The following is a 21,517-nucleotide window of genomic DNA, read 5'->3' as shown; positions in this document are numbered from 1 at the left end:
ACTTGTTATTTTTTCTACAACTGGACCCCAGTTCACAAGTTGTAGAAGATTCCCAAAGTGGGAGAACATGTCTACAACTTTTCTCATGCCATTTCTGACAACCTAAAGTAGCCAGAAGAAAAACAATCCAAAGAAAAGGACTGTCATTTGTTCAAATTCTACAACCGTATGAATTCTGCTAGGAACTCCTAAAATTAAGTTGGCATTTTATGATCTGATTGGTCCTTTTAGCAAAGAGGGTGCTAATCTAAGAACTGTACTTCTAAGACTAGCAAAGAAAGGCTGCAGGTGCAAACTGAGGACATCTGGAAAGGTCACTGATTAACCTTGAGATTAATATTATATTTCATCTTATTGCCAGTCAATGCTTGATATATATATATATATATACCCTTTTTTTTAAAGTAGGCTCCATGCCCAGAGCAGAGCCCAACACAGGGCTTGAACTCATGACCCTGAGATCAAGAGTCAAGTGCTTAACTGACTGAGCCACCCAGGCGCTCCCTGGATGCTTTCAAAAGTGACTTCAGTTTGAGGAAATTTAGAATTAATATATTAAATACTCAATATAAGCCCAGCAATCATGATTCCAAAGCCATGTGTCTCTAAAGGCAAAGCCAATCCGAGAAGCCTGAATTACTTACCTGAAATATGTTGGGGATGTGAGTATGGTAATATTCGTGCTGCTCGTGGTTGAATTTCTGGAGAATTGATGAGTAATCTGCTTTGCTGTCCTCTGCCATTTGGTGACGTACTTGAGCTTGCTGTCGCGCCTGGGGACAAAAAATGAGAGTACCCCCGTGTTTAGATATAATAAGAGCCTAGAACTGCAAACCGCAGGGGTTTGCAGTCAAATTTACCTCCAATGTGTTATATTTTGCAGGTGTTATTTTCTAGAAATTGTTTAGAATTTGAATTTAGTTTAGGTGAGGATGTGCATCCTAGTTTTTCACAAACCCTACCATTCTCTATTGTCTTAACTTGGCATTACTTTCTAGTTTGACACAAGTATCCCTATTCTTTATTGTCTGCACTTGGCCCAATTCACATATTTATGTTACCTAGATGGCCCCTGTGGGAATCTATGCTCATATATTTTTATAATAGTACACATATTTTATTTTTTTTTATTTTTTTATTTTTTTATTTTTTTAAGATTTTATTTATTTATTCATGAGAGACAGAGAGAGAGAGAGAGGCAGAGAGAGAAGCAGGCTTCCCGCGGAGCAGGGAGCCCGATGCGGGACTCGATCCCAGGACGCTGGGATGATGACCTGAGCCGAAGGCAGACGCTTAACCATCTGAGCTACCCAGGCGCCCTAGTACACATATTTTATATAATATATATAGTTTTTTTTTCTTAAGGAGGGGATGGAGGAATCCATACAATTTTTTAAAGATTTTATTTATTTATTTGAAAGAGAGTGAGAGCATAGAGGGAGAGGGAGAAGCAGGCTCCCTGCTGAGCGGAGAGCCTCATGCGGGGCTTGATCCCAGGACCCTGAGATCATGACCTGAGCTGAAGGCAGACACTTAACCAACTGAGCCACCCAGGCACCCCAGTCCATAAACTTTTTTATCCAATTCTCAATGGAGTTCATGAATTACAAAGGCATAGGAACCCTGATCTATATGGACCTTTCTAACACTTCCATGATGTTTATTATTATTTTTACTTATTATTTTTTAAAAAGATGTTATTTATTTATTTATCTGAGAGAGAGAGAGCACAAGCCGTGGGAGAAGCAGGCTCCCTGCTGAGCAGGGAGCCCAATGCAGAACTGGGATCATGACCTGAGTCAAAGGCAGATGCTTAAACAACTGAGCCATCCAGGCATTCCTATTTTTATTTTTTTAAGTAATCTCTACACTCAACATGGGGCTTGAACCCAGTGATCAAGAGTCGCATGCTCCACGAATGAGCCAGGGAGGCATCCAGATGTTTACTTTTAGTATACAGTTTAAAGAAGTAGTAAATATTTGGGGCGCCTGGGTGGCTCAGTCATTAAGCGTCTGCCTTCGGCTCAGGTGATGATCCCAGGGTCCTGGGATCGAGCCCCATATCGGGCTCCCTGCTCAGCGAAGAGCCTGCTTCTCCCTCTCCCTCTGCCTGCCTCTCTGCCTACTTGTGCTCTCTATCTCTCTGTCAAATAAATAAATAAAATCTTAAAAAAAAAAAAAAAAGAAGTGGTAAATATGGTGCCCTCTTTGTGTTTTTTGTTTGTGTATGAGTATGTGCTATCTTGTGTTTTCCTGCATTGACCTTCTCCTAAATAATCAATAACAAAATTCATACATTTGTTTCTCTCTTCTAATTCATATTTTGATTAATCACACACCCACACGAAAGGGCGCAGAATCGATTTTATTTTATTATTTTTTTTAATTAAGTAGGCTCCACACCCAATGTGGGGCTTGAACTCATGACCCCGAGATCAAGAGTCACATGCTCCAGTGACCAAGCCAGCCAGGTGCCCCTGCAGAATTGATTTTATTTTATTTTTATTTTTTTTATTTTTTAAAGATTTTCTTTATTTATTTGAGAGAGACACTGAGAGACAGAGAGCACAAGAGGGAAGAGGGTCAGAGGGAGAAGCAGACCCCCCGCTGAGCAGGGAGCCCGATGCGGGACTCGATCCGGGGACTCCAGGATCATGACCTGAGCCGAAGGCAGTCGCTTAACCAACTGAGCCACCCAGGCGCCCCCAGAATTGATTTTAAAGCTTGAACAAGAATGCCTGTAAACTCTGAAGTCATCCACAAATACCACTGATGGTTACACTGGAGATCCCACCTTGGATTCATCTAGCACTTTGGAGATGTCTTGAGAAATATGACCTCATGAATCTCAAACACAGTTTGAAGTTCATGCAGGGCAAAAACCACCCCCTGTCAGATGAAGAGTGGCTTGGCCAGCAGGTGACTTGGCCAGTTACCAGACCGAGCCAAAAACACAACAGGAAGGACCTTGTTCCAACATAACTACGGGAACTTTTTGTTTCTTTGTGTGTTTTTTGTTTTGTTTTACTAAACCTACTCGTTTTTTAAACGGACAAAAAAGAACATGGACGCATTCAAAAGTAAAGTCAGTGCCCCACTTTCTGTTTGATCATCTAGCATCTACTACCAGATTTTCCGCATCTTGGTGTTCTTTATGGTTTCCTGCTTCCGTGACTTGGAGGCTTCACCTGATTTTCACTTCCTTGACACATTTCACTTATCAGCGTGTTGGTGAAAGCCCAGCGTGGTCATTCAGAGCTGCCTCCTTCATTCTCTTCTCGAACACTTTTCAGACAAAGGTTAACAATATAAATATTGCCAAACTGATTTCCTTATCAGCTGAGGTTCTTTTAGGTTCTCAAGGCCCTTAGGGATCTCAAAACCATTTTTATCTACTTCTCATCTCCCCTTGGTTACTTCAACGGCCATATTCTTCCTCTTTGTCAGCAGCCTGTTAACTCCCTTCCTGACCATATGCTCTGGCTTCCGCTTCTACCGTGTCCACTAGTAAATATATTAATCTGGCCCCCACAATGTTAAGTCCCCAGCTACCCTCAAAAATCTATGCCCTTCCAGTATACACTAGCCCTCCTCTGTTTAAATAATAGCTTTCCCACCTACGCGCATACCATCTGTTCATCTAATGTTTCCAACACAAAAAACCTTTTAACTCTTTCAATTACTTAGAGTTTTATCATGTATCACTTTGTTATGAATATGAAAAAAAAAAAAAAACCAAGGAAACTCCCAGGTAGACCTCAAATTTCTAAAAAATTCTCTATTTCGTTTACAAACCTTCCTCAGAAACAGTCTTACCAAAATTCAAGGTGAGGGGGGTTGTTTCCTCATCTCCCTTGTAAATAAAAGTAACAAGTAACAAGACGGGAGTCCCCTTATTTATTCTGGAGAAATTATTCGAATTTGGTGAGTTTTTAAAATAGCTTCAGCTCTGAAACAGAGAGCTGAATGTCATCATTATGCACGTGTAGGTATGTGCATATGGACATGGACACACGTACACACACACACACACACACACACACACCATGAGCGGATACAAGCTTCCTGACAATAAACCCATCATACTAACCATGAAATGTTTTACTCATGAGAACTGGGGCGCCCTGCTGGAGTACCCCACTACCATCTGGTTGGAAGTGGCAATGATCCTCTCCTCTCAGTTCCCCTAAATCTCTAACAATAATGTGTTTACTTGGGTTATATAATTGCTTTCGTTAGCATACTAACTCATAATAGTTTCACGATGCCCTTTACAAATTTTATCTACAGTGATCCCAAAACATAACTAGGGACCACTAGATGGGAACTGTGGAAGAAGCTGAAATCAGGAAAAAAGTATAAAACTCCAGCCCTGGAAAGTTAGCTGAGTAAAAGAAAACAAATCAGACAATCAGAGGGAATGGGTCTACCTTTTATGTTAAAGAAGCATGATCTCTCTGGGAGTTTTTCTTAAATGCAAAAACGTGGACATAAGGTTGCAAAGTGTATGTATTCCTATATAGTCTTTGTAGGAATTTTCCTACAGTCTCTCTCTCCCTCCACCCCCTCTCGCTCACTAATAGGATAGAGAAGCACTTAAAAGCAGTAAAATATTGTCGCACATCAAATTCTGCAGGGCTGAGGCAGGAAGACAGGACAGTCTTGTTCTCAATCCCAGCATCCAGCTGCTTTGAATTAATACCCACTTTTGAATCCCGGGCCCAGGAATGTGCCATTGTTCTGAATAGTTTTACTATGGAAAATCTATTTTTGTTTAGTAAGCTGTTATGTTTATTTTGCAATGGAATTAGAAGGAATCTTTCTCTAAAACTAGCATTGAGTCAGTTACTCATTACAAATACATTTTTAAAAATATCTTTAAAAGTGCTTTTGAAAACTTATCCGAAGTAACCAGTAACTAGATATTTTAGAGAGTGCATCTCCTAGTCTAAGGCTAAATGAAGATCATAAAGATCACTCTTTCTCCTCTCTGTTTAAGTCAGTCTAAAAATAGTGACTATTATCTTCAAGAGGTACTTCCTTCCCAAGCCACACCATAAGCTTGTATCTTGCTTGCAATTAAAGTTATCATTCTAAGAATACAAGACACTGCATCTTGTAGGGCAGGGGGAAGTTCAGAAGATTTTTTTTTTTTTTAATGAGTCAGTTATAGAATTTAGAGAAAATATTTTTAAAAAGTCCAGAATGACCACAATCACCTGAGGCTGTAAATCACAGACATCTTTGAATAAGATCTAGACCACTTTCACTGTCAATCAGAAAGGCTGAATTTAAACTTTAGAATTTCTTTGACAAACCCTTGGGAATCTCCCCAAATAAATCCAAACAGGCCTATGTATGTACCTCTTGAGTATGACTTCACTGGCTTTTTACACGCCCCCTCTAAATGTCCCATGGAAGTAAAGCTGGATTGCCCAAAAGGTCAGAGCTGCAGTTTCTAAATAAAGAAAACAATAATTTAGAAACTGAACTGCAGCCCAATGCTTCTAAATCCTAATGGGTTTAAAGATAAAAATACTGTAATCCATTTAGTTACTTAAATTTAGACTATTAGCATTGGCCAAAATGTGCTGCGACTTCCTGTTCAGTTCAGTGTTATTTTTTCCCCTTAATATTTCAGATATTAAGGAAGAAAACAACACTGTTGGCTCAGTCTCAGCTGTCATGAGCAGAGAATATAAGGCGTACTAAGAAACATGTTTGCTTTCACGTGGGGCACATGGTCGATTTGCTTAAGAAATTATACACTTAGGTCTTTTCTCAGGGCTGCTCATGGCTTTTGACCTTTTCACAAAAATGGGCAAATATGCACTGGTTCCATTTATATATTTACGGTAAATAAATAATGAGATTTATTAATTTTTTGAACATGGCCTCAGACCTCCCACATTTTTATATACACTGCTGTTCCTTAAGTGATAAACCATTTACTGCAGCAGTGTTCAGAGGTTTTGGAAAGCCATTTTTTTCCTTTGTTAAAAGCATGTAATAGAACAAATTTAAAAGGCCCATCCTTTGCTCCCAAAAATCTGGGGTGAGGAATAATTTACAGTTACCACTGGTAGCTCAAACGATAGTAAAGGTTCTCCCGGGCAGCTGTACTTTCGATGTTTTATTTCATCATTATCATAAAAAGAAACCAACTGTATTTTAGGCTGGACGGAAAAGGGGGCTAAATCGAGATTTTATTCGGAATTCATGATTTTGCACCCCTGCCAGGCTGCCTGTAATTATTATCCAATAGCTGGAGACTTGGGGCAGCTCCAGAGCTTGACTGCCATCACTGGGATCCAGAAGGGTTAGCAGCCTGGGCTGGAGGCACAGCAAGGATCCAGTGGGTCTCTTGGCTCCAAATTCACCCTCCTTCAAATCATCTGAGCCACTGACTCAATATTGTGGATAAAACTGGGGAGCCTGGCTGGTTTAGTCAGTAGAGCATGTGACTCTTGATCTCGGGGTTTGTGAGTTCAAGCCCCACACCGAGTGAGGTAGAGATGACTTAAAAAAATATATGGTGGATAAAATTAAACTTATAAAATTTAATAACCTGGGTTATCTGGCTTCTCTCCACCTTTAGTTCTTTTTTCACCCGATTACAAAAATTTGCTCGCTGTAAATAATTCCCATTTACAGAAATGGGTGGTTTAGAAAGTCAAAGTGCCTGCTCATTCCTCTGTCTGATGATCACTGGGAATGTGACAACCTGGAGTCCTTAATTTGTGATCTGTGAAAACCGAGAGCAGATAAGGCAGCCTGGGGCAAGTCAGTGGGAAGTTCCAGAAGCACAGCTGCAGTGATGCCACCGAATGACACCAGCACGTTACAACGATCCCCAATCGACAGCTGGCAAACTTGGTGATTCTCAGAGTGGCAAGGAGCTCCGACCAACAGCGCACCCTTCCTTAGACACGGCCGGGTTAATGAGAAACACACATGCCTTGGCAGCATATGAGGGAGGACAGGCCACTGAATACTCTGACCTATTTTTTAGGTACTTTTGAGATCCATAAAAACAGCAACTGGTGGGGACGCCTCGGTGGCTCAGTTGGTTAACCGTCTGCTTTCGGCTCAGGTCATGATCCCAGGGTCCTGGGATCGAGTCCCACATGGGGCTCCTTGCTCAGCAGGGAGTCTGCTTCTCCCTCTGCCTGCCGCTCCCCCTGCTTGTGCTCTCTCTCTCTCTGGCAAATAAATAAATAAAATCTTAAAAACAAAAACAAAAACAAAAACCACACAGCAACTGGTGGAGAATCCCTGAAAACTCTAGTTGGTATACTGGATTTCTCTAGGATTGGTCAGTAAAGTTCATCTCCCCGAGTCCTTGACTCAACAACTCTATTTCTGGGAATTCATCCTCATGAAATCATTTTATTCATTCATTCATTTTTACGTTTATTTACTTTTTAAGTCCTCTCCACACCCCATGTGGGGCTCGAACTCACAAACCCCAAGATCAAGAGTTGCACATCCCACTGACTGAGCCAAAAGCCAGGCGCCCTGGTAATGAAATCATTTTAAATGTTCACAGAATATATCCATCACAGTATTATTTATAATAGACAATAATTTGAAGCAAATGCCCAGTAATGTCATTGGTTAAAGATATCTCATAACCTTGATGGCCTAAGGTGTAGCCTATAAAAAAAAATTGTAGAAGAGTATTTAATGACTAGGGAAAATGAAAGCTGTATGTGATTTAAAAAAATATTTTTTAAGTTTCCAAAACAGTATTCACAGCATAATTCGATTATTGTAAAAATAAGACATCAATAGTGATCACTTCTTTTACGAGTGATTAAGGAATATTCTATTTTGCCAAAAAGATTAGTTAAAGAAACAAATTCTAATGCTGAATTCCAGAAACTTAAAAGCTGAAGAGGTAACGGCTTGCCTTTGAGATCCACCCCCCCCCAAAAAAAAGAAAAAGAAAAAAAGAAAAAGAAAAAGAAAGAAAGAGCTCTAAAAAGATAATGTAGTAGAAGGGATACTAGCAAAGGAAGAGATGAAAAAGTTCTCTGTCTGGAGCAATGTTGTTATATGATAAATGGCATTGTTTAAATTTCCCAGCAAACTGTTGCATCTAGAATACATTTTTAAATTCAAGACTAAGAATGCATTTAAAAATTCCTATTCAGATGGAGTGCTGGGAGTTTTTGTTGGAGCCTTCCAGGCCTGGGACTTGCCAAAACAATGAGTCTGTCTCTGATAAATTATAAAGGCAGCTAAAATACAAAACAGAGAAAAACTTCAAAATAAGTTAACCAAAGAAATATGCTTGAAATATTTCAGCAATTTCCTGATTTTTTTTTTTCCCCAACAGTCTTACAACTTCTAGCCCCAGTATTGTAGGTTACTTTGGTGCATAGTCACTGAAACAGAAGGAGAGTACACGGGAAGATAGCAAATGAGACCAGCATCTCAATCCCACATGGGCCATTCACTTGCTAAACAGTTTTAAGAAAAGGCCTTCTGTTCCGCTATACCCTGGTTGCCTTATTTGAAAAGTAGAATTTGAAATATCTATTTACTCAAGGTGAGTGGCCATTTCTGCTAAAAGAGAAGCCAATACTGATATTGTTCATTTTGAGGTTGGCAGCGCTCCAGGGTAGGCTCGTGAAAAATTTGGTATGAGCTCAGAGATCTTGGTAAAATATAAATCATGGTCTCCAAGACTTGGCTCCCTTCTCTTCCCTGGTTTCTAATGCACTGCCATTGGCAAGAGACTTGAGTTTTCAGTTGTGGCAGGGTAGAAATGGATTACCTCTTTCTCTTCTCCCTCTCACCTTAATAACTTCACCCCAGAATATGACACTCATAAGGTTTCAGATACATACAGCTGAAAATGACAGCCTAGATTCTAGAAAGTTAATGCCCAAACGATCATTCTCTATGGCCGTGGTGCTACTGTGAAGAACAAAAATATGGAATGCTGTTCTAGAAAAGATACATTCCTCAGAAGACGAAAAAAAAAACAGTCATGTTACATTCCCGAAGGAAAGAAAAGAAATACAGGCTTCCTGTTCTGAAGAGATCTGATGTGTTTTTGGTGGTAGGTTAGCAGCTATTCACCCTGAGTACCCAAGTCACAGCAGATGTTTAATCAGTAGGGTTTAATTCTAAAAATCTTCCATGTGGTATTCAGCATATCTCATCAATGAGTTCAAGACATAAGACCACAGACCCTTTATTTTAATCTCAATGTTCCTTTTTCTCTGTTTTTCTTTAAGCTGGGTGACACCTAACAAAACTTCTCTAGTGACCAGACAAGACAGCAAGGAAGCTTGTTAAGGTCTCAGGCTATGGGGTGGAGTAGAGGAAGTGTGTCCTCTGAGAAACAAAATCTTAAACTTGTATGTATTATACAGATGGTACAAGAATTCCCGACCCAAGTAATTAACATAAAAAGCAGTCCCAGGTTGTCTGGAAGAAACCAATATAAAATCTTACTGGGTTTCATATAATCCTGCTTTTATGAGATTCTCAGAGAAAAAACCATCCCTATTGAAGACACACTCATATGAAAAAGACAATAATAATCATAAATGCACAAGGGAATAAACTACCGTGAGAGGTGATACAATAGAAAAATTATCACAATAAGAATTTAAGCTAAAAGAACAATTTGGAAGAAAATATAAAACAAGAATATGTAAATACTTTATTTATTTGAGAGCGAGAGCATGGGGGAGGGGCAGAGGGAGAGGGAGAAGCAGACTTCCCACTGATTGGGGAGCCCAATGTGGGGCTTGATCCCAGCACCCTGGGTCATGACCTGAGCCAAAGGCAGACACTTAACAGACTGAGCCTCCCAGGTGCCCCCCCCCTTTTTAATACCTTATTTTACTTATTTTATTTATTTATTTATTTATTTATTTATTTGAGAGAGAGTGAGAGAGAGAGGGAAAACAAGAATATTTAAAATAATTAAAGAAATAAAAGAAGCAATAGAACTCCAAGAAAATAATAAGACATTATAAAGATGAAGCATATCTGAGAAAGAACCAAATGGAATGTCTAGAAATAAAAAATACAGTCACTGAAATTTTAATACATGAGTTAAATAATAGAATAACTGAAGAGAATTCATGAAATAGCTAAGAAAGTTACACAAAATGTAATATATAGAGATAAAGAAAGGGAAGGAATGAAAACGAAGTTAGGAGGCACCTGGAATAAAATAAGTTTCACACACAATTACTGTGAGTCCCAGAACCAACACTTTGAGAGAATGAAACATAGGCAACATTTGAAGAGCTAACACCTGAAAGCTTTTCCTACATTTACAAAAGGAACAAACTCCCATTTGAGCCCCAAGCAGGAAAATTAGAAATAAAAAAGTGTATACTTTGAAACATCATAGTGTTTCACCAAAGGCAAAGATAAGGTCTTAACAACCAGGGAAGGAAAGTCAAATATCTACAAAGGAATACAATTAAGTAGACAGCCAACTTCCCAAGAGGAACGATCAGTGATAAAAGACAATGGGATGAGATTTCAAAATGTGTTGAGAGAAAATAAACGTCATCTGAGAATTTTACACCTGGTTAAACTATCACACTTGAGGGAAGGCAAAATAAAGACATTTCAGACAAATAGTGAACTTACTGCTCACAAACCCTCATGGAAAAAAAAGTAAAACAACCTATCATCCAGGAAGGAAGAAATGTAACCCAGAGAGGAATCATATGTAAGAAGTAACAACACTGGCCCTGCCTTATATGTCTACAGCGGTTAAGAGTAAAGAGCTCATTTAACATAATCTAGTAGCCACTTAAGGCTAATGATAATTCAAGAGCTTATAGCCTTACACTTTTTATCCAAAAGAATTCTAGAGGGGGTTAAAAGTCTTTTAGAAAATATAAAGCACTTTTCCAGTGTGAGTTTTTTGAGAAGGAGGTTCAATAGCATTTCATCAGGGTCATGTTCATTCTGCCATTTGGCTTTTCTTTTAATATCTGTCATAATCTGTTCTCATTTCATCTCTCCAGGAGATCCTGCTTAGCCCCCTGTCCCACCAGGCAGGTCAACATGGGTAGCATGTTTCCCACAGAGCCCTGGATGGGGTTCTTTCCACTCAGTTGCTCTCTGTCTGCTCCATCTTTTCCATTTCTGCACATCGTTCATCTTCATGCCCCAATTCTGTCCTCAGGCCTATCTCAACAACCTGTAATCTGCATAGAGCTTTTACATAAGCAGAATCCATGAACGACTTTGAGCTCCCAGTATTTGCTGCTCAGAGGGTCAGGTGATTTTACATATGATGTATCTCATAAACCATTTTTTTTTCAAACTGCTATTGTTCTAATTATCTTCACCATGCAGTTTGGCATATAACATATGATACTCTATCTTATTCTCCAATGGACTCAAGTTTTCCTTGTCTCTCCATTTCATCATTATTGGCTAACAAGAGCCCTCATGAAAGGTACCTATTGTAATCCTATTGAAGCTATGCATTATTTGTTCAATAAATATTCTTGTGGAATGCCTACATGCCTAGAATGTTCAAAATATCAACTGATTCACAGTAGGTCAAAGGAGCAAGACGCAGGAGGAAGGAGCCAGAAGTAATCAAAAGAGAAGGACACAAACAGGCAAAATACAGATGATGACAACAGTGTTGACCAATTAACTGCAGTCCAAAAACAGTCCTCTCCTTTATGTGTATCCCATTCCACTTAAACCTCACAACAAGCCCTTGTGGTGCACAATATTATCCTTATTTCATAGACTAGGAAACACGCTCAGAGATGAAGCAAGCTGCCTCATGCCATACCATTAGTGAGTGGTAGAAACAAGATCCGAACCCACTTCTATGTAGTAGCAAGATTAAGAACGAGCTCTTGGCCAAGCAGGCCATTCATTATCAGTGAAAATTAAAATATTTTATTAAATGATAGGGCACCTGGGTGGCTCAGTCAGTTAAGCATCCAACTCTTGATTTCGGCTCCAGTTGGGATCTCAAGGTTGTGAGATTGAGCCCTGAGTCGGGCTCTGCACTGGGCATGGAGCCTGCCTGGGATTCTCTGCCTCTCCCTCTGCCCCTACCCAACCCCCCAAATAAAACAGAATAAAATAAAATAATTTTATTGAGTTGCCATAAGAAAGCCTTTAGAACAGTGAGTGCCAAATGTCTGACGTTACACACTCACATACACACATCAATAAGTGAATATCATTTTTATGAATTTAATTCATTTTTATTTTGTATGCATATTCATATGTTCATATATAATATATATATTTAGATTCATATTATTTTTATTTAAGTCATCTTAATCATCAGGTCTGGGGTATGAGAATGTCTTACTGGGTTCCGTTAGTATGTTGCAGATTAACTTGGAGTTTGTCAATGGTTATACTTTTAGGAACACTAAAACAAGGCTAAGGCAGATTCTCATGTCAACATTTTAATGTAAATAAATAATGCATACTGGAACTATTTCATTGAAGAGGCTTTCAGAAGTATTTCTTTTCTTTCTTTTTTTTTTTTTTAAAGATTTTATTTATTTGACAGAGAGAGACACAGTGAGAAGGAACACAAGCAGGGGGAGAGGGAGAAGGAGAAGCAGGCTTCCTGCAGAGCAGGGAGCCCGATGCGGGGCTCGATCCCAGGACCCTGGGATCATGACCTGAGCCAAAGGCAGACGCTTAACGACTGAGCCACCCAGGCGCCCCAGAAGTATTTCATCTCTATATAAATTCACTTTTGGTAACACCTCCACCCCCAACATTCCTGATATTCTTGAGATTTTGACATTTTGACTTCCTTGTTTCTTTTTGGATGTTTATTTAACCAAACTCCATTTTTTTTAGCATAAAAACTACTTACTTCAGAAATAAGTAAATGAAAATTAAGGTTTACAATATAGAGATAGTAACAATTGGTAGCAAATGAACTAAAACTTGGAGCTGAATGCAACTTGAATACTTTTGTGTGGAACACTTAACTGTAGTAAATAATTGCATGTTTCAACATTCCTATCACAAATGCATTTTTTTAAAGTTTATTTATTTATTTATTTTTAGTAATCTCTACACTGAACATGGGACTCAAACTCATGACCTGGAGATCAAGAGTTGCATGCTCTACCAACTGAGCCAGCCAGGTGCCCCCCCAAATTCATTTTTAATGGTAAAACTAACATGGAATGTCACAGCCTTTAAAAAAACACAAAACCCATCCTACTAATGTTCACTTATGACACAGATCAAAGTTATGTCCTGTTTCCAAATATAAATACATTTATTCCACATCTAATAATTGGAGAAAATTTCCATTAAATTCCATTTCCCATGTGAAGTGTCAAAAGAGGAAAACATATCCATTACTACCCAGGACAAATATTAAGAATAGAAACAACCAAAACCATTCAGGATGTTCATTTAATACAGGCATACTGAGAGAAAAAATACACAGAATATAAACTCTACAGATAGAGACATAAACAAGAGAATAACAGAAGTGTTTTCTCTAGAATCTTTGATTTGAACATTGATCCACTTATAGCAACAATATCCATTTTTGAGAGTCTCTTTAAATTGTACACATTTTTCTCTCGTCGTAAATAAAAAAGCATTTTAAACCAAAAAAGATCAAGCTGCAGTTGCAAAATGTATTTCCTGCGTTCAGACTAACCACTTCCTCTTTCAAAAAAATTTTTTGGTTGTTTTCTAAATTGTTACAGTGAACAATTCCTTCAGGTAACCAGTCAGACATTTGATATGAAACAAATTTGGGAAAAGCACTCAAGATATTACCATGTTCAATAAAGATGTCAAACCTCATAGTTAGAGCAAGGGCAGTGAAAAAATTTAATAGTACAATTCCTTATACGTACAATGACTAAAGTAGTCATCTTGCAAGAGGCTGTTTCCCCAAATGGTAAAAAAATTTAACACTCTGCTATTCAGCTGGCTTCAGTTAGAATAGAAGTAAGCCTACCCTGTCAGTGCTTACGGAGTCCTCAGCACGGCTTCCAACTAAAGAAACCTTCCTCAACTGCTACATTTCATTTATTTTACTGAGATAATTATAAAACTGATAATCATTCAAAGTAAATTCCTTCATTCTTATGTAAAATTAGCATAGATTATTATTTTATTTTTCCCTTTAAAATATTATATTATGAAACATATGATATAAAAAAGAGCACGTTTATTTTATTATAATCAGAAACATGAAGTTTTATCACATACTCCTTACAATTCTACCTTCATTCATAAGTGGCTCAGAAGTTCCTAATCTACCTCACAATAGGGACATCTCTGTAGAATTTAAAAAGCAAAGGACGTTCACAGCCACATAATTTAGAAGCCATAATATTACACAGAAATGGAAATGCAAACTCCCCGAGAAACTGACCCGCTCTTCCGGGTGCTGATGGTTGGGATTTGGATTTAATTTAACTTTTAAAACATTTCCTCAAATCAGGTTATATAACACTCACGAGTAAGCCGGGTAAGGAAACTTCTCCCATCCTATAGAGAATTCCTCTGGTTAGCCAATATTCAGAATTGCAATGAATTTGAATAAAGAAGCCATGTTAACTGTTTCATGGCAAACAACTGCCTATAAACTTCAGTAAAAGATTCATACAAGATAAATGAAACTGGACCTCTAGGAAGGAGAAACTGACACCAGAGTTTAAAAACATAACTGGAACTCACTAACAATTACTGTTGCTACTTGTAACCACTAACTGCAGTTTTTGTTAAACAATATCCTATTTTGCATTTAGAAATTATGTAAGAGCCAGCAGTCACAAGGCAAGGGCGAATTAGAGAAAGGGAATTATTCATTGCCTGACATGGGTGAACTCCGTGTAATGCATGCATTTAGAAAACACTGTTCTCTCTGTTCAGAAATATTAGTTCACATTCCATTCATTTTGATAACCTTTTCCTTTTTCATCCCAACACCACACTAACCAGCTGCGGCTCTATCAGAATGCAGAGATTAGGCACTGCTCCTCACCCAAGTTTGTCTGGCATGTCATTCTTCCAAAGCAGAGTGACAGATAAAACCTGACTATAAAGGCTTTGTCACCAAAATGCCACTGAAGAGTTGGTTAGAGGGCAAACGGGAAAATTCACAACAAAGAGAGTTGAGTACCAGGAAGAAACTGAAAAGCAAGCTCCTTAAAGTCAAGGAATGTGTGATTATGTGCGGCCACCAGGCTTGGCCAGCACATAGTCGGTGGCTAATGGGTCAGGGAATGAACGGTGAACATGAACACTTTGCAACTTAGGAATTCTTCAACCCGTTACATGTTTTTTGAAAATGAGACTGAGACCATTAAGTCATGATTCCATTAGAATTCCCTGAAATTAAAAAAAAAAAAAAATAGGTACAGGGTAACTCCATGTTTAAATAGAAAAAGACAAGTTCAGGATTTAGTTGGGTAAAAAGCTGTACCAAGCAGAAGCAAAGTGCAAGAAAAGAATTAATAGAAACATTTTTATAAAATAAACGAATAGTTACTTAAAAATTCTGATTCTTCCAAAGAAATCTCTAAACTACATAAAGGTTGAAATACTGACTCCATTAAAAAGTAATCAGTTGCCCATTTGTCTACACACTATGCTCTAAACCTGCAAAAAAAAAAAAAAGGGAGACTAGATGAAGAGTTTAATTGCTCAGAGTGTCAAGGAACAACGGTCCTTTGGCACCAAGTCAGTTCTGATGGCGCCGGGCTTCTGAGCGATGGGGCCAGTGAGAGACGGTCTCTCTGTGCAACTAAGCATGAGCCTTAAAAATGTGTGACTTGGAAACAATAATATTCTGGTTGTCTAGGCTTTTCCATTATACAACAATATTTTGATAGCAATAATGAAAATTGTAAGATAAAGCATCACCCACCTAACAATTAAAGGCATACCAAAAGGCTTTACTAAGGTAAGTAAAGATATTTTATTTTTTTTAAAGATTTTATTTATTTATTTGACAGAGAGAGAGAGACAGTGAGAGAGGGAACACAAGCAGGGGGAGTAGGAGAGGGAGAAGCAGGCCTCCCGCTGAGCAGGGAGCCTGATGTGGGGCTCGATCCCAGAACCCTGGGATCATGACCTGACCCGAAGGCAGACGCTTAACGACTGAGCCACCCAGGCGCCCCAAAGATATTTTAAACAGAAAACAAAGGGTACCAATCTTTTAAAAAATATATACTGGTAAATTAGACTTCATTAAAATTGGTAAGTTGTGCTCATCAAAAGAAGTGAGACATAAAAATATACTGTATAATTATATACATACCTATGAACATATGTATAAACACATACATATACACATTCATAAAGAATACCTCTACACCGAAAAGAAGGAATCTATTTTTATTTATTTATTTATTTTAAGGTTTTATTTATTTATCTGAGAGAGAGCATGAGCAGGGTGGAGAGGGGCAGAGGGAGAGGGAGAAGCAGACTCCCGCTGAGCAGGGAGCCTGATGTGGGGCTTGATCCCAGGACCCTGGGATCATGACCTGAGCTGAACGCAGACACTTAACCGACTGAGCCACCCAGGTGCCCTGAAAATCTATTTTTAAAATGAGCAAAAGATTTGGTCACTTTACAAGACAGGTTATTCACATGGTTCAAAAAATGCTCAACATCATCCTTTATCCAGAAAATGCAAGCACAAATTAAGACCATTACAAGATTTCACTCCGCACTCATCCAAAAGGTTGAAATAAAAAGACTGATAAACACCTATTGTTGGTGAGGATGAGAAGCAACCCCTAGAGGAGTGTCCATTGGTACAGCTACCTTGTCAGGCACCGACTATGTGCTGGCCAAGCCTGGTGGCGGCACATCATGCCAGAGCCAGGTACACACCTACGACCCAGGATGCCACACCCAAGTATATACCCAAGAAAAGTGAGAGATGATGTCCACCAGCAGCCACATATAAATATGTTCATGGTAGATTTTTCCTTAATTTAGCCTCAGTATGGAAGCAATCCAAATTGCCCACAAACACAAGGAAGGATAAACAGATTGTGGTATATCCACACATGGAATGCCACATGGCAATCACAAGTGGGCAACATAAACAACAAAAAATATGCACCATATGCAACAAAAATATGAATCTCACAAACATAATATTGAGTCAGAGAAGCCAGACAGAAGAATATGTGTTGAATAATTTGTATGAAATACAGAAGCAGGCTAAACTAACATATCATAGAGGTCAGAATAATAGTTACCTTTGGAGCGGGGGAGTGTTCAAGGGAGCCTGTTGGGGTTCTAGAAATGTCCCCTATGTTAGGTGGTGGCACATGATTTCATATATGTGTGAAAACTCATTGAGCAGTCCACTTACGATGTGGCCACCTTGTTGTATGTAAATTCACCTCAATAAAAAACTTTTTTTTAAAGTAAGCTCTATGCCCCATGTGGGGCTTGAACTCATGACCCTGAGATCAAGACTTGCATGATCTACTGAATGAGCCAGCAAGGTGCCCCAATAAAAAAATTATCTTAAACATTCTAGAAGGACACATATCAAGTGGCAAGAGTGATCATGTCTGAGGAGGGCCTGGGATGGGGGGAGGTAAACAGCATAAAATACTTTCGCCTTATCCTCATTATTTTACAAGAGAATCCTGTATTTGAGTAAGACATATATTGTTTGATTTTTCCATGTTCCCTTGCAGTCCTTTGACTTCTCATTATTACAAAACAGATGGTAAGGACTATATTTTCCACCTCATTAAAAGGGAGGAAGAAAGGGTCTGGTTTTACTTTCAACATAAGCACATGGATCATGAGCCACAGGATGACCTAGTCTGACATATATTGGTTCTTCTGCAAGTCCAGAGCACCTAATTCCTAATCACTAGAACTCATGTTAAGTCTTCAAGTTCAAACCCTTCCAACAGCTGCATTTGGCAAAGGAAAAGAGACTGCATACTTCCTTGAGTTTCATCACCAATAAAATCCATTCCATTGAGCTATTTCCTTCTGTCATCATTCCTCTGAGGAACATGGCATCCTCACAACATCCAAATCTATTCACTTGCCCAGAGATAAAACTACCAGTTTTTCTTATGTCTATTTTACAAACATATATTTATTTTTAGTTAAACTGGGTGCCTGCCTCAAGGACAACACAAACCCTCTTGTAAGCAAATTACTAAATATCTGGCTACACACTGATGGTGAACACAAAGCAAGTCTACTGATGCTCCACATGGACTTGGGCAGATTCAGATGATTTGAACAAAGTGCTTATGAATAAGTGTGGGGCATTTAATTAAAAAAGAAGAAGAAGAAGAAGAAGAAGAAGAAGAAGAAGAAGGAGAAGAAGAAGAAGAAGAAAATCAGGCTCAAACTCAGATCCTAAGTAGTTTAGAAGATGCATGCACATATAGTTCACATCACCTGTATCATCACACCCAAATGTAATCTAGAAAAGTCCATCCTGCTAACAGTGGGAAGGGTTATGTCTTTGTAAACACGGTCATATCATTCCAAGTGTGCAGAGCTGACTGCTGTACAAGAAAGGGTGAGTTATTTCTAATACAGTCAGATAATTTAATCATTTGTGGAAACGGGGGAAAGACATTTATATTAGATTCAAAGACTGTCAGAAGTCACAATGGGAAATTACATTATGTAGCAACAAAAACTGAAACATCACATCCTTTCAGCTTGATACTGACGAGAAGCTTCACTGGCGATGAAGCAGAGCACTGATCTAACAGTCAAACTGCCATTTGTTTGGGGAAATTACAGTGCTCTAAGTCATACTCTTAGGCAAAAGAACTTATGAATTCCAATGTTGTGACACTGCTCTAACTGCTTCGAAGTTGTGATGCTAAAATCGGGTAATTTATCATATCCTTGGAGAGGACGTAAATGGTACTTGCGTAAAAATAACAAAATGATGTTCTCGGGATATGAAAAAACAATATATCCTTGGAAATAGTAAAAAAGAGTCAAGCAGAACAATTCAATTTGGCCAGGACCTATCAGAAAGTCCAAAAGCCATAACTGGACCCGGCAACTGCACTTCCGATAACGAACCTGGGTCTGGCCTGAGGGAGATAAACAAAGGGAAAAAAAATCATCATGGAAATTTCTGAACCACACAAATGGCCAGAACTCACACAGCAGGTGTGGATCTCAAACCCCCAGTTGGAAATTTAGATTGACACAGTCCTGGCTTGGGAGCAACCCCAGGGAATGTCAGCTCCCTGGAGAACTCCTTTTAAACCTTGGACACAGATAAAATCCCAAGGAACACACATTCATAATCACCCAGTCTGTTCTGTACCTCACATGTTTTTCTGCTGTGATTTATACCTTTTTATAGGACTGAAATATAGGACTATGACCTTGGTACAACATAAAAGCCTTGCTAGTCTGTATGCAAGTTTTCACAGTATGTTAATGTTAACTGGGAAGATATTTCCCCCTGTGTGAAAACGATGGATAACTACCAAAAACTACCATTTGGATCAGATTTTTCATTTTGATGAAAGTAGTCTCATCAGAAATGAATGCTCCCAAGAAACTAAATCTCTGAAGGTCCTAATACTCCAAAAGACCCACATCTTGAAGGACAAGGGCTATAGTGCTCGATGCAGATGCCCAGTTTTACAGGGTTGTTGTTCTGGTTACAAAGTTCTCTAGTTGTTGAGTGATCTGTTTCTAGGCCTATTTTCCCCCCAGAAGTCCTGTTTGGTTTTTTTTTGGCAGTATTTTTTCAGAACGTAAGGTTTGCAACAATGCACTTATGGTATTATAGCAGAAATGCATATATCACAAAAATACACAAGGAAATGAGTCACCATGAGCAAGTCAGCAGAAACAACAAATTGAAGAATCAGGCCCACAAAGATTGTAGATGCCGAAATTAATTAAATAGAGAATATAAAATTGGTGTATTAAATAAGTAAAATATGACATGAAAATGTGACAAAGTCACAAGAAAATAACAAAAAGACTACACAGATTTTAAAGAGAGCCTAAAGGAACTTCTAGAAGTGAAAATGTAACTGAAATTAGAGAACTAATGCATACATTAAACCACAGATTAGACCCAGTTTAAGAAAGAATTAGTGAAGTGAAAATTTTATCTGAAGGAATTACATGGGGCACAACAGAGAAAGACCAAGAGATGAGAAATGGAAATACAGGTTAATAGGCAGACAGGATACAGAGTAGAAGTTTTAACTTACACCTAATAATCAGAGTTCCAGATGAACTAGCAGAATGAGAGATAGACACGCGGTGGAAAACAAACTCACCGAATCAAAAGCAAGATAAAAAAGAAATTCACAGATAGATACATTATAGTGAAATTTCAGTGAAGAACTAAGACCAAAAAATATATCTCCATAGTTACCAAGAAGAAAAGGCATTATCTTCAAAGGATTAACAGTTACACTGACTTCTTCCCCATTGCGACTTAACACAAATGAGAGCCAGAAGATGGAAGAATTAAGTTCCTCCTCCAGGTAGAATACATTGCCTTAGGATTGTATACATGGAGAAATCATCTTTCAAAAATGAGAGTGATGATCACTCCAATCAAACAGAAACTGAGATTTTACTGCAATAAATCTCTGCTAAAGGCACCTCTAAAGGATGTCCTTTGGGAAGAAGGAATAAGATCCCAGATACAAAAAGAAATGGTGAACAAAGAAAGTAGAAAGCACACTTAGAGGACTGTATAAAATTATGAAAGCCTAACTTGTATAATGGAACCCCAAATAATTACAAATAAACTGCGATAATCAAAGGAAGCTGGTTTAGTTAAAGGTTGTTTGGGAAAACATTAGTAAAGATTCCAAATTACTTCACAGTTTAGGTTGAATATGTATGTTAAAATATCTAGGTCAACCAATAAAAGCACAGAAAGAGAATACATAATCTCCAATCTTTCATATAGGTGAAAAACGGAATGAAAAAAGTAAAAACAAAAACTTCAAAACTGAAGAAGGCAAGAAATAAAAAGTGTCAGAGCAAGAGGTAAGGGAACACAGAGAAAGTGAGACAAAGAGAAAACAAGACGAGATGGTATACATGAGCCCAAACTCTCCAGGGGAAAGGAAAAGACCATCAGACTGGATGAAAAAGAAATCTAGCCATGTGCCATTTTTGAGGGACCCATTCAAATATGATGACAAAGAAACATGTAGAATAAAAATTTGGGAAAGATTTGCCAGGCAAACACTAGCCCAAAGAGCTGGTATAGATCAGGCGAAACAGACTTCAAGGCATAAAACATAACTGCAGAAAGAAGTTCACTACACATGGATGAAAAATCAAAACACACTGAATATATTATAATTCTAAAATTTATTTATTTATTTATTAAAAGCTTTCTTTTTTTAATATAACTTTTTTAAGTAATCTCTACACCCAATGTGGGGCTCAAACTTACGCCCCCAAGATCAAGAGTCACATGCTCTACCTGAGCCAGCTAGGCAGCCCTAAAATTTATTTATTTATTTATTTATTTATTTATTTATTTATTTATTTATTT

At 38.3% G+C, this 21,517-nt stretch overlaps 1 protein-coding gene across 8 annotated transcripts in view; it reads right to left on the bottom strand.

Moving 5' to 3' along the window:
- FNBP1 (formin binding protein 1) overlaps positions 1–21,517 on the bottom strand; it is a 140,790-nt gene that overhangs the window by 33,627 nt on the left and 85,646 nt on the right. For all 8 annotated transcript variants that reach the window (XM_035015619.1, XM_035015620.1, XM_035015617.1 and 5 more), the window contains exon 7: positions 645–773. In XM_035015619.1, coding sequence (XP_034871510.1) covers positions 645–773 — 129 coding nt within the window. The remainder of the gene's footprint in view (positions 1–644; positions 774–21,517) is intronic.

The sequence above is a fragment of the Mirounga leonina genome, unplaced genomic scaffold (genome assembly GCF_011800145.1).
Source record: "Mirounga leonina isolate KUSES-001 unplaced genomic scaffold, KU_Mleo_1.0 Mir_170, whole genome shotgun sequence".
Lineage (NCBI taxonomy): Eukaryota > Metazoa > Chordata > Mammalia > Carnivora > Phocidae > Mirounga > Mirounga leonina.
This window is presented reverse-complemented; position numbering and strand designations above follow the sequence as displayed.